The following is a 13,497-nucleotide window of genomic DNA, read 5'->3' as shown; positions in this document are numbered from 1 at the left end:
TCATTTTCTTATCGCCTCCTGTTATTACGCTACAATCATAACCCCCTCGCTCCTCGCCCTGCAGAAGCCCGCCTTAGAACGAAACCCGGAGACCCTCTGACAGCCACCGAGCCAACAGAGGCATGTCAGAGACCCGCACCGGCCTCCACATCCCCAGGGCCCCTCTTCCCTTGGAGAAGCAATTTAATTTTCCAGCATCAAACTGAGCTCTCTCTAGGCTAACGTGTGATTCTGGGAGTGAATGTAATGAAAACAAGAGAAAAATAGACATACAAAAAGAAGAGAGACAGAGAGAGATGGAGAGAGAAGAGAGGAGAGATTCAGAGATAGAGACATAGAGGAGAGAGACAGAGATAGACACATAAAGAGAGGAAGACACATGCAGAGAGAAGAGAGGAGAAAGGCATACACAGGGAGAGAAGAGGAGAGGAGAGAGATAAAGACAGAGGCAGTCACAGAGAAAGATGGGCAGAAATGGGAGAGACAAGATAAGCAGAAATTCACACACACACACACACACACGCACACACACACACACTCACACACAGAGGTTCTAATCAGTGCAGTTGTCTGCCTTTGCTTAAAAAACAGATTCCCCTGAAATCTGGCCAGTTTGGCACTCTGATTGGACTCCTGGCTCCACACACCTGTGACTCCCAAGTAAGGACCCGACAGGCCACCATAGATGTCATCTGCTGCCTTTTAGACCTCCAGGGTAAGACAAGAAATCAGTCCACTGAAACTACGCTTGGGCTGCTGGGGGTGGTGAGTGACAATTCAAAGGATTGTTGCAAGTTGGCCCTACCCTTAGGGAACTTGCTAAGATACATCTAAAGCTAACGGATCCCCTCCTCATTTCCCCCTTTCAATTATATGTGAATTTTTTAACATTAAAAAAAATTTCAAATTCTCTCTTCCCCTCTTGAGAAGGCACACAATTTGATAATTTATATATGTGCAATCATGCAAAACATATTAGTCATGTTATGGAAGAGAAAGATCAAACACATGAAAAATAGTATGCTTTTATCTGCATTTAGACTCCATCAGTTCTTTCTGTGGAGGTAGATAGTATTTTTCATCATGAAGCCTTTGGAATTATCTTAAATCATTGTATTACTGAGAAAAACTAAGTCAAGTTGGTCATTGTATGATATTGCTGTTACTGTGTATAATATTCCCTTGGTTCTGTTCTCTTTGCATCTGTTCAGTTAAGTCTTCCCAGATTTTTCTGAGAGCATCCTGCTCATTTCCTACAGCACAACAGTATTCTATCACAATCATATATAACTTGTTCAGCCATTCCCCAATTCATGGGCGTCCCCTCAATTTCCAATTCTTTGCCACCCCAAAAAGAGCTGCTACCAATGTTTGCATATATGGGTCCCTTTCCTTTTTCCTTTTTTAATTTCTTTGGGATGCAGATCTAATAGTTGTATTTCTGGGTCAAAATGTATGAACAGGGTTAAAGCCTCTTTGGCAAAGTTCAAAATTGGTTGAATCGGTTCACAATTCCACCAATGATCCATTTGTGTCTCAATTTTCCCACATCCTCCCCATCATTTGTCACTTTCCTTTTCTGTCATATTAGCCAAACTTATGGGTGTGAAGTGGTATGGCAGAGTTTTAATTTGCAGTTCTGTAAATCAATAACAATTTAGAGTGTTTTTTCATATAACTTTGAATTCTTGCCTGTTCGTATCCATTGACCATTTATCAATTGGGGAATGACAGTCTCTTATAAATTTGATTTAGGAGATGACTTTGCAGAGAAACTGGCCTTAAAAATTTCCATTTTTCTTGTTCTAATTTTGGCTTTTGGTTTCATTTGTGCAGAAACTTTTAAATTAAGATCCATTTATATTCCATACTACTTTCTATCTCTTGGTCTTCATCCATTGATCTGACAGATCAAATATTCCATGCTCCCCTAACTTGAATTTTGACTAAATCAGGTGCTTCTTTTTGATCTCAGAGGCAAGCTGAGAATTAACCTCATGTTCCTTCAAACTCATTTTGCAGCTTATTTTGGCAGTTGCAATACAAATAAGTCAAAAATTAAGCATCCTAATGTGCCTGGCTCTGTGTTAGAAGAAATATGAATCAGTCTCTGGTCTCCATGAGCTTAGATTTCCCCTGGGGGGTGGGGGATACAACAGATAAGTATATTGGGAGTGTTTCAGGAGGTAGGAGAGCCTGTGGAGCACTCAGGGAAGCAGGAACAGCAGGAGATGAATCGCTCCTAGGACCTGGGATTCCAGGGAGGGGATGCTGATGGGCAGAGCCCTGCTGGGGGTAACACGCAAACCTTGTAGACACATTTTGTGTGCCCGACAGGCTGGTCCTCTTTTTGTGGGGACACCATGGGGCAGACCCTGCCATCTGGTGCCATCATTGTCCTTTCCAACTGCAGCCCGGCCCTGGTCCATACAGGACACGGTGACTGAGAAGCTGCTGCTGGACATCAAAGAGGAGCTGACCACCACCGACATGGAGAAGATTTACTCCCTGTCCTCCAAGATCGCCAAGGTGACTAAGGCCTGAGCTCTGTGGGGTGTCTGGACCGATGGGAACCGGTGCTGAGGAGCTCTGACCCCGACTCCCCCCAGCCTAATTGTGAGCGCTTGGGAGCTCCCCCCATCCCTGTGTGCTGGCAGGCGGAGGCGCTGGCAAGCTCCTTGGTCTTCCCAAGAACACTACTGGCACTGCCACAAGCCCTGCCAGCACTAGAGCTGTTACCGTCACTGCTACAACTACCTCGACCATTCCTCCTCCTCCTCCTCTACTCTTCCTATTACAATTACGATCATTCCTCTTTTACTCCTCCCATTCCTACTACAACTATTACATTTATAATCGTTACTAAACTTGTTCCTCTTCCTCCTCCTGCTTTTCCTGTGCCATTACTATTATTGCTGTTACTATTGCCATTACTACCACCACGACTAGGAATACCGTTACTCTTAACTAGGAGTACCCTTACTCTTTAACTTGTGCTATTACTATGGTTACTATTATTGCCCCCACCAGTAGTAGTACTGCTACTCTTACTATTTCTATTGCTACTGTTACTATTGCCGCCACCATTGCCACCACTATTACTGCTACAGTTATACTATGATTGCTATTATTACTGTTGCCACCCAGTAGATTGCTACTGTTACTATCATACCATGATTACTATTACTCCTCCTGCCATCCCCATCCCCAACGCCACCATACTCTTGCCACCACAGCTATTACTGGTTAGGATTTATTTAGCACATGCAGGTTCACCCAACACTTTACACACATCACTTCATTTCACAATGAGGAAGCTGAGGCGAGGGTTGCGCATCCAGCAGGTGCTCGAGGTCTCTCTGTCTGAGGGCCCTGAACTCCTGTCAGGCCCCGAGCTGCCAGGACACCAGCGGGGAGCCCCAGAGGGCCTTCCCTTCCCCCCCGTTCTCTTGGCCCTCTCCCCTCACGACCACCAACTTTGGGGTGAGCTTCTCTCTGGGGAGCTCAGAGGCCTGCTGGCCGAGGGCCTGGAGGGCACTGCCCGAGATTTCACCCCCCGTGCCAGGGCACCAGGGCCGCTCTGTTCCCAGCCAGTTGTTTGTGAGGTACCCGCTTCTAGGCTGGGCATCAAGACACCTAGTGGGGACGCAGAAAATAGCCTGAGCGGGCTCCAGAGGAGTCAGCCGTGGGGCGTGTCTGCCTAGAGGACTGGCGGGTTCACTGGCAACAGTGTCCAGATCCAGGGCGCTGGCCTCGGTCAGGCCCTGCCAGAGTTCTGGGCGCCACATTTTAGGAAGAACCTTGGGAAAACCAGAGGTTGTACATAGGCCACCACCAGTGCGGAGGAAGGCCCTGGGGCTGTGCTGTATGAGGATCAGTTGAAAGACAGGGATGTTGAGCCTGGAGAGAAGGCTCAGGAGAAGGGGCAGGAGGAGGGGCTGGAGCGAGCCCTTCCAGTTATGTGAAGGGCTGTCACATGGCTCATGAGCCTCGCAGCTCTAGGCCCAAGCTGCCAGTTTAGGCCCGATTCTGGGAAAGACTTCCCCAAGAGGAGCTCCGTCCCAGCCTGGACTGAGCTGGTTTCCATTCATTGGGACTGTGCTGTCGGTGAGGATTCTGGGCGGCCCCCGGGGTTCCTTGCAGGCCCCGTTTTCTGACCTTCCCCAGTGAGTCTGGGGGGAGTGGGCCTCCACACTCCTCTCCCCTAGGGGTTCTTGGTTCCTGTATCTTGGGGCCCCCCCTTTGGTAGCTGGATGCAGTCTGTGTGACTGCCCCTTCTTGGAAGGCATTTGAGAACAAAATCCATGGGGCTCCAAAGGACACCGAGGATAATGAAAGGCATTAAAAAGCCCCACTGGCCCTCCCAGGGAGGGAGCCCTGCTCTGGGCTCGCTCCAGCCTCGGGCTCCCCCCGCAGGTCTGGGAGGCCGAGGAGGTCCTTGCGGCCTCCATCCCGGCCTCTGCTTTGGTCTGGAGGGGGCCTGTTTTGCTCCCAGGTGATCAGCAAGGAGGTGCGCTGGGAAGAGCTCCTCATCCTTCTGCAGAGCACCTGCGAGAGCCTGGGGGCCACCAACCTGGCCCACGACAAGGCCGCCGTCACGTGGCTCAACACTATTCTCAGGCTGCGGGGGCATGAATTGGAAGACAAGGTAGAGGAGGTGGGAGGGTGCGGGGGGGGGGGGCGGCAGCCCCCGTGGGGCCTCCTTCACCTTAGTGGTGGTACTGTGATTCTCAGAAACGTTCCTGGTCCCTCCCTCTCCAGGTGCCCGAGATTCTGAGCACTATCTTGGCCCATCTGCCTTCCGTGCTCCATCCAGATGTGCGGCGCCCCCTGGTGGAAGCTGTCCTCTTGCTGGCTCACTCCTACCAGGAGACTGTCATCACCTCCCTGCTGAGGCAGCCGCTGCCCCTGGACAGGTCCGTCCCTGCCTGGGACCCCGCGGCTTGGGCCTGGATCTGCCCTTCCTCCCGCCTCCAGAGCGAACCATTTTTATTAGCGACAGCCAGGGGGCAAATATACCTACACAACCATAAGGTTGGAGGAAATCTTCATTGATTCCCATCTTAAAGATGGAGCCAGGTCCCATCTCTGACACATCCTGACTGGGTGACCCTAGGCTAGTCAGTGAGGAGGGGCCAGCCTGCACCGGGGCAGGGAGTCTCCTCCCCGGGAGTACCCTGTTCCAGCGGGAGCAGAGGGGCGGCCCAGAAGGCCCAAACCCAAACCGCGCCGCCATAGTCCTCGGGATTCGAGGCTCACTCTTCCGGCTGACCGTAGTTCACAGTCCGCCCTACTTAAGACCATCCGTAGATTTAAGGGGTCCCCGGGTCCACCCCATCCGTGGAAAGAGGAGGAAGGTGGTCCCCAAAATGTCCAGAGTCCCACTGGCAGCAGGATAGGGATTCACCCAATCACAGATGTTGAGATTTGGAAGGGGGGAGGTTAGGGTGCTGACCCCGGGCGAGCCCCGGTGCATCCTGGCTCTGCCCCGCGCAGCCAGCCCTCGGGGAGATCTCGGCTCCACCATGACCAGGTCGCTTATTTCATGGCACTTCATCTGGTCTCACCTGACATGTACTGAAGACCTATTGTGTGCAGAGCACTTCGCTAGGCCCAGGAGACTGACACCCAGCTAAGACCCAAGTTCCTGTCGGGGAAGGGTGAGGGTGCTCCATGGGCACATGAGAGATGGCAAAGAAAAGTTGTAGGAAAGGTCCAAGGGGAAGGAGGATCAGGGAAGGCTTCATGGAGGAGGTGCCATCCGAGCTGGACTTTGGGGACTGGGAGAGGTGAGATCCTACTATGTGCTGGTATCTTATCTCATTTGATCCTCACAACCACCCTGGGAGGTTGGGGCCATGAGCAGCCCCATTTTACAGTTGAGGCAACTGAGGCAGGTAAAAGTGACCAGCCGACTTTGGACTCGGGGCCTTCCTGGCTCCAGGCCCGGCTCTGCGCCGAGAGCGGTGTGTGCCCGGTCCAGTTGGGTTGGACGAGAGAGAGGATGTGAGATGGAGCTGGGGAGTGCTGATGGGCGGAAGGCTTTGAATGCCGGCAGCACTTAGCTGGCCCTAGGGAGCCACTGATGCTTCCCTTACAGCAACATCACCGAGCTGTGGGAGGCATTGGCAGAAGATGCTACCTTTGCTCGAAAGATCCTCCAGGCTCTCATGGCCAGGATCCAGGTGAAGAAAGGTCCCCGGAGCAGCCCCACCTCCAAGAAGGACATCTGGCGCCTGGCGGCCGTGGACCCCATCACCGTGAGAGGGCGGGGGCGGGGCTGGGGGGGGCGGGGAGCCGTTCAGCGGGTCGGGGGGCTGGGGGGGAGGGGAGCCGCTCAGCGGGGTGGGGGCCTGGACGCGGGGCGCTCTCCGTCCGCAGGCCGTGTGCGCCCTCCACAAGATCACCATGGCGATGGACAGCAGGGAGAAGCTGCAGGACATCTTCCCGGAGCTGTCGTGCACCGTGCTCCAGGAGCTGAGCAGCAGCTCGGGGCCCTGGCAGGCGGCGCTGCCCCCCGACACCTGGGGGGTCATCCAGACCGGCAACCTGCAGAACAAGATCACGCCCCGGAGGTACTGCGGGGGCGGGGGCTGCGGGGCGGGGGCGGAGGCTGCGGGCGGAGGCTGAGGCGGAGATGGGGGCGGAGGGTGAGGCGGAGATGGGGGCGGAGGGTGAGGCTGAGATGGGGGCGGAGGCTGAGGCGGAGATGGGGGCGGAGGCTGAGGCTGAGATGGGGGCGGAGGCTGAGGCTGAGATGGGGGCGGAGGCGGAGGCTGAGATGGGGGCGGAAGCTGAGGCGGAGGCTGAGGACTGACCCGCTGAGGCGGGGGCGGGGGCGGAGGCTGAGGCTGGGCCGGAGGCAGCGAACTGACCGGCAGAGGCTGCGGCTGGGGCTATGAGCTTTCCGCTGCGGGCCGTTAATTCTAGTTAGCGGTGCCCTGAGTTCGAAACTCCAGTTGGAGCCCCAGTCCCGCCAGGGCGGGCAGTTCCCTCCCCGTGAGCCCGAGGCCCGAGGTTCGGCCCGAGGACAGTCCCACTCAGCTAGCTGGCCACAGAGGGCGCCTCGCGCCGGCCCCAGGCTCCCGAGGCTGGAGGGAGCGGGTGGGGGAGACGGGGGGAGGGGCGTGTGGCCGCCCCGCACCCCCCCCCCTCCCCGGGCCGCAGCGGGCCGCACTGAGAAAGCTGCGTTCCAGGCACGAGGGTGTGGAGGGGGCCGGAGTGACAGCGAGGGCCGTCCGGGAGGGCGGCGGAGGCGGGCTCTGCCCAGAGGCCCTGGGGGGCCTCGGAGGCCGCGGTCAGGCTGGCCCGCGGGGTGGAGGCCGTGTGCGAGGAGAGGCTGGAGGCTGTGGGCAAGGCGAGCAGACCCGGGGGCGAGAGGCTCCCTCCCTCATCCCTTTGGGCAGACCCAGACGGGCCGGACCGCTGCCTTCCCTCCCCTGTCCTCCCCCTTCTGGGGACTTTTCCAGGCGCGCCTCACTTTTGGGAGCTTCCCAAGAACAGGACAACTGGGAGCACTAGGGAGCCCAAGGCAGTATCCCCACTTTATAGAGGGCAAAACGAAGGGGGAGGGGCAGTGAAACCCCTGGTCAGTCACAGCTGGAAGGGATCTCAGGCCATTGGGTCCAGCCCCTCCTTTTACAGGTGAGGAGACTGAGGCAGCGAATGGCGGAAGTGCCCCCTGCCGGTGTGTGCCTGCCACTGCCTCGCCCCAGAGACCAGGAGCAGAGCAGGGGAGGGAATCAGCGGGGCTCAGATTCCAGTTAGTGCAGGAAGCGCTTTCTGTTTTAACAATGGACTATATTCTGAGAAAGTCTGAGCTCCCTGACCCAGCGGCTGCGGCAGGATTGTGGCACCGAGGCAGAAGCTGGGCCAGACCGCTCTCGGGCCCCTAACTCTACCCTCCCTGCTCCCTAAACCTCCATGGCTCCCTACTGCCCTAGGAGCAAATATGAACCGCTCTGTGTGTCCTTGAGGCAGGGACCACCCGGCCCCACCCGCGGGGTTCGGGCCCCGCCCATTAGGCCCTCTGCCACCCCCTCTGTGTGTCCTTGAGGCAGGGACCACCCGGCCCCCTCCTGTGTCCCCGGCACTCGGGGTGCGTCGTGGGCGCCGGAGTAACGCCCGTTGCCTGCATGACCGCTTCTCTTCCCCAGACTCACCATCAAAACCCTGCAGGGGGTGCTGAGTCGAGCTGGGAGTGAGGAGATGATGGTCAGCTTGGTGGATCAGGGGGTGTGGACCCTCCTGGAGGACCCCAGGACGCACATCGATGGAGTGTGTCTCCTGGCCAGGTAGCCGGCCACGCTCTGCTTCCTAGGGGCTGAGGTGGAGAGGACAGGGGGCCTCCTGGTGTGACTTCCGGAGGCGGCCTCGGGCTGACGGGATGGCTCCCTTCCGGGGAGAGTCCCTGGCAAAGTCATCCTCTCTCCGCAGCCCTTCCCTCTCTGCGGCTCCATGGGGTCTTGAAAAGGCCCTTATGAGGCGAGTTGGGCAGGGAGTAGCCTCCCCAGTAACGGAGGGGAAACTGAGTCAGAGTTTGAGTGACAGCAAGTGTCCAGTGGGATTTATTCTGGGTCCTGCTAGCTTGGAGCTCAGCACGCAGCCCAGTGTGTCCGGCAGCACCTCCCGGCCCTTCTCTAGACCCAAGGTCCTGGGAATGAGGCGCAGAGATGGCTTATTAGGCAATCAACCGGCCAAGCGGAAAACGGTGAATTAAGCACCTACTGTGTGCCAGGCACTGTTGTAGGAGCTGGAGATACAAAGGCAAAGTGAGCTTGTCCTGCCCCCAGAAGGAGACCACGGGGCACTGAACAAATGCAAGAGAAGCAGAGGAAGGGGCACAGAACAGCTGGGGGGGTTTCAGGACAAGCTTTCAGGAGAAACTTGAACAGTGTCGGAAAGGAGGCTTCTTAGAGATGTATGTGAAAGGGGAAGGCGTTCAGTGAGGCAAAGGTGTGGAGGTGGGAAGCTTACTCGGGCTGGATTGTCAGGGTGCTCAGGCTTTGCAGGGCCGGGAGGGCCAGCGTCCCCCTTAGCCTGTGGTCTGCCCTCTTGCCTTCCCCAGGACCATGATCCTCCACGTCAGCCCTTACAGCCAGAGGTTCGCGCAGCTGCTGCTCTCCGGCTTGGACTCCGAATTCCTCTCCTGGCGTCTCAGCAGCACGGCCTTCTTCATCGAGGTGAGCACTGCAGGGGCTGGTGGCTGGGCTGCATGCGGGAGCCTGATCAACCCTCCGGAGCCCGGCCTGCCTCTGGGAGGCCGGGGCCCTCCCCCCTCCTTTTCCTCGCTAGCACTTGGGGGTTCTGCCCGTGTGCTAGGGGAGGTGCTGAGGGCAGCTCCTGGACGTGAGGGTGTGTGCGGTTTGACCCCAGGAGCGTGGAATTATTTTACCGATGAGTCTTGGGTCGGCATCTCTTTGTCCACCAGTCATGGGGCTCCCAACCCAGCACCTAACAGCCCTCCCCCCGTTCCGGCTTCCTTGGGACAGGGCTCTGGACTCTGCTCACAGGCTGCTGGGTACTCCCTTTTCCCTGCCTTGCTCCCAGAGAGAAAAAGCACTGATGGGAGACTGAGATTTAAAAACAATCACCTTCTGGAGACCCAGCTTTGGGTGCCGGGTGGGCAAGGAAACCCGGCCAGATTTCCAGGGCGGCCAAAACACGGGGCAACTGATCCTCCTTCCTTGAGGATGATTTTGCTTGGTGCAGCAAGTTGAGACTCAGCCAGTCCCCAGGCTCGGAGCTGGCAGCTCTTCCATGCCAGCCTCTGGGCGGGAGGCCTCCCAGAGTGGGGGGGTTTAGAGGAACACAGAGTCGAGGACCCCTCTGTGCCAGGCTCTGGGCCGGGGGCTGCCCGGAGTGGGGGTTTAGAGGAACATGGAGCCCGAGGGCCCTCCATAGACTCAAGGATTAGTTGCTGACCGGGGCACCTCTCCCGGGGCCCCTACTTCCCCCAGGGATGGGGGACCCTGGCTGACCGGTGGTCCCTCTTCTGGGAACCTTCTCGTTCTAGCTCATGTGTGACCCGGTCCTCTACAAAAAGAAGATGCTGAAGTCCACGGTCCTAAAGCTGGCCAAGGGGGCCAGCCACGTGCACAGCACCCTGCGCCTGCTGTCCATCCGGGCCCTGGGCAACCTGGCCATCGGGGCTCCCAGCAAGGTGAGGGGGGCGTGGCGGGGCCGGGCGCTGGCGGGGCAGGGTGGGGACTCCACGCTCTGTCTCCCTCAGGTGAAGCACTACAGGAAGCTGCTCCTGAAGAAGCTGCTCTGCTCCCTGTGCGATCCCATCTGCACCCAGGTGATCTCAGAGACCATGGTGGCGCTGTCCAAGGTGCTGGGGCTGATGGGCGAGGAGGACCTGGGCTCCTCCTTCGAGGTCATCTCCATGCAGTGCAGGGCCTTCTTCGATGACGTGAGTCGGCCCCGGGCAGGGTCCAGCTCTCCCTGCCTACAGTGGCCCCCACTATAGGGATGGGCATGTGGGGGCAGGGAGGAGAGCAGATGCCCACCCCCTTGGCCTTTTCCTAAAGGGCAGTAGGCATTCAGTGAGCCCGGGTGAGAGCCCTGGGCCAGGGCCCAGAGTGTATGAGGGAGGCCATGGGAGGCGTTACAGTGTTGGGAGAGGGTAAGGTGTGCCCGGCGGGAGCCCTCCAGCTTGAGTGGCCCGGGCACAGGAGCCACCCCGGGGAGGCTGGAGCCGTGTTTCTGTGGGGCACCAGAGCCCAGTCGGGGAGCCCTCCCATTGTTCCTGGTCCTCCTGGGTGTAGCTCGGTGTATATGTGCATTGTGTGCACTTGCCCAGGTATCTACCACTGGGAGGTAAAAGCTCCTCGGTAGCAGGACGGCCCCGTTTCTGCCCCGGGCCGGTGAGGCACCCGGGGGTGCTAACTAAGGCGATGCTGGATAGAGTCTGGTCCTCAGCAGGACCTGGAGGTCTGTGGGCAGAGGGAAGGCCCCGGGTCTCAGCCTTTGTCCGGTTCCTGCAGGAGAATGAGACGCTTCGCCTGCACGCCATCATCCTGTTTGGGAAGCTCGCCGTCTGGGCTGGGAAGAAGAAGGACTTCTTCACGATGGAGGTCAGGAAGAGCTGGATCCCCCTAATTCTCCACTTGCAGGACCCTTGCCCGGAAGTAGCCAAGGTGAGCTGTGCCTGCCCCCAGGGACTCTGCCAGACAGCGACCGAGAGGGAATCAGCCCACTGGTCCCCCGGGCATGAACTGAGGGACACTGGTCACCCCAAAACCCTTCCGCTGGAGCTGAGGGAGATGAAGGGGAGGACTCAATGGCCTCCAAGTCCCTCCATCTCCCTTGAGCCATGAGCCCAGGTGCTTAATGAAGGTTTACTGATTGACTGATCAACTCTGATCTTCTGATCATCAGCCTAAGAAGGGTCTGGACTAGAGCCTCCCTGAGGGTCCTTCCTTTAAACATCCTGCAGATCCCAATCAAAAGATTCCACTGACTAGGTTTAACACATTTATATTAAGTACATATTTCATATAATTATAGCATCAAAACCACGTAAACACAATATTGTTATTATAACGCATTATTTTAAGATAATACAATGCTAATGAAACATTACAGAATCACATGTGACATATTAGTCAGCTACAATATATGATCTATTAGACATTTATTTATGTTAATAAAGTACTGCTTGGTGGTTAGAGGGGGTGACCTCGGCCAGACTCGGGAAGACCCCTGGGTTTAAGTCCTGACTGTGGGATCCTGGGCCAGACTCTCTAAGATGAGGGGCCACTGGCTTGTGTTGGTAAAGTTTGCTTCTTCCCCTAAGAACTTTCTTGCACTGATTAAATGAGAGATTTGGACTTAAAAGCCAATCATCTCCCTCCCTCATTCCCCCCCCCCCCAGGCCAAGGCATGACAAAGGCTTCCTGTCGTCATGGTCAGCATGTGGCCTGTCCATCATTGTGCACTTGCCCTGTGATCTTGGGGGCAGGCCTTACCCCTCTCCCATGAGTTTTCCCCTCCCCTCCTCCACGGTTATTGGCTCAGGACCCCGGGAGCTTCTGGTCCTCAATGACAGGACAGCCTGCAGTGATCTCTGCCATGAGCTCAGCTTCTTTTGGAGGCCAGAACCCTCCTTGAGTGACTCTTGTTGGTGTGGAGAGGCCCTGGGGTCTCAAAGATGACATCATGTTTTGGGGCCAGTCTAGAAGGGAGGGGGTTGAAGCCGATGCCTTATAAACTAGGATCTGTGGCCAGATTTTGTGGCCTTCTGGCACTTTCTCAATCTCATTTTTAAATGTATAATTAGAAATAGCATAGGATTATTGAGAAGCCAATTTTATTGAAATTCAGTGATTAAATATATTTTAAAGGATTAGACTTGTGGAGTCTGGGTCTTCTCCATAATTCCCTGCCTTAAACCGCAGCATTTTTGGCTTGGCTATGGCGGGGGGGGGGGGGGGGGGGGGCGAGCAGAGGCTAGTGTTGGCCCCAGCCCCACACCTTCCTGGAGTCTGACAGCTCGTGCCCAGAGGCAGGTACCCCGGGGAGCCAGCCAGCAAGGTCGGGATGGGATGCTCTTGCCTTGACTGGACGTCTCCCTCTCCAGGCCTGTGAAGTCACCATTTGCTTGTGCATTCCCTTCTGGGGCTGGAGGAAACTGCAATCCTCCTTGGAGAAGTTTGTCAACCAAGGCACTGACCTGAGCCTCTTCCAGATGGAAATGTGCAGCTACCTGGTAAGTGGGATTCTCAGGTGGGCCAAAGAACAGTCAGTGCTACAGATGACAAGGGAGGTCCAGCAGATGACAGAAAAAGTTTAAAAACCAAGAAATGCATAAAATACATGGATAGCATCGAGAATATCGACACAAATTGTACAATAAGGTCCTATAGAAGAAAAAGAAACATTTCAGGCTTCTTCTATGGAAGCCAAAAAAATTTATATGGATTTTCAAAATTGTGAAAATTGGAGGTGTCAAACTTTTAACCCCTGGGATGTGGAAGGGATCTCTCTCTTCCTTACTCTTTCCCTCCCTCCTCCTTTCTCTCAATCGCTCCTTCTTTCTCCCTCTCTCTGTTTCTCTCTCTCTCCCACCTCTTTCTCTGTATGTATATCTAACTATATATATGCATATATAAATATATGTATGTATGTATCCATACACACATATATTTGTTATGAGGGTTTTCTTTTTTATTTATTTTATTTTATTTTAATTTATTTTATTTAAAGGAGAAAAAGATCAATTTTTGTGAATTAGATAAATTTTAAAAATTCTTCATAGACTAGAATTGATCAGATTGAATTTAGTAAAATGGAATTTAGAGAAAACAAATGTAGTCTACATGTGGGTTTTTAAAAAAGCAACTTCACAACCACAAGGTAGAGGAGGTATCAACCACAGTTTGCCCAGAAAAGATTGTGGGGTGCTAGCAGAGTGCAGGCTTGATAGGAGCTGAGAGTGTGAGATGGAACTCAAGAAAGGAAATGTGACCTTTGGTAGCGGTAAGAGCGGAGGAG

General features: G+C 55.4%; 1 protein-coding gene across 1 annotated transcript in view; it reads left to right on the top strand.

Annotated features, from left to right (window-relative positions):
- Positions 1 to 13,497, top strand: part of MROH2A (maestro heat like repeat family member 2A) — a 49,101-nt gene that overhangs the window by 29,636 nt on the left and 5,968 nt on the right. Inside the window, exons 27-38 of the mRNA XM_074297916.1 lie at positions 592 to 715; positions 2,414 to 2,529; positions 4,496 to 4,648; positions 4,762 to 4,916; positions 6,101 to 6,260; positions 6,382 to 6,575; positions 8,157 to 8,294; positions 9,068 to 9,182; positions 10,016 to 10,162; positions 10,232 to 10,414; positions 10,989 to 11,141; positions 12,584 to 12,712. Of these exons, the coding sequence (XP_074154017.1) occupies positions 592 to 715; positions 2,414 to 2,529; positions 4,496 to 4,648; positions 4,762 to 4,916; positions 6,101 to 6,260; positions 6,382 to 6,575; positions 8,157 to 8,294; positions 9,068 to 9,182; positions 10,016 to 10,162; positions 10,232 to 10,414; positions 10,989 to 11,141; positions 12,584 to 12,712 (1,767 nt within the window). The remainder of the gene's footprint in view (positions 1 to 591; positions 716 to 2,413; positions 2,530 to 4,495; positions 4,649 to 4,761; positions 4,917 to 6,100; positions 6,261 to 6,381; positions 6,576 to 8,156; positions 8,295 to 9,067; positions 9,183 to 10,015; positions 10,163 to 10,231; positions 10,415 to 10,988; positions 11,142 to 12,583; positions 12,713 to 13,497) is intronic.

Source organism: Sminthopsis crassicaudata, chromosome 3 (assembly GCF_048593235.1).
Source record: "Sminthopsis crassicaudata isolate SCR6 chromosome 3, ASM4859323v1, whole genome shotgun sequence".
In the NCBI taxonomy this organism is placed as follows: Eukaryota; Metazoa; Chordata; class Mammalia; order Dasyuromorphia; family Dasyuridae; genus Sminthopsis; species Sminthopsis crassicaudata.
The sequence above is the reverse complement of the archived record's forward strand: the minus strand, read 5'-3'. Positions and strand labels throughout refer to the sequence as shown.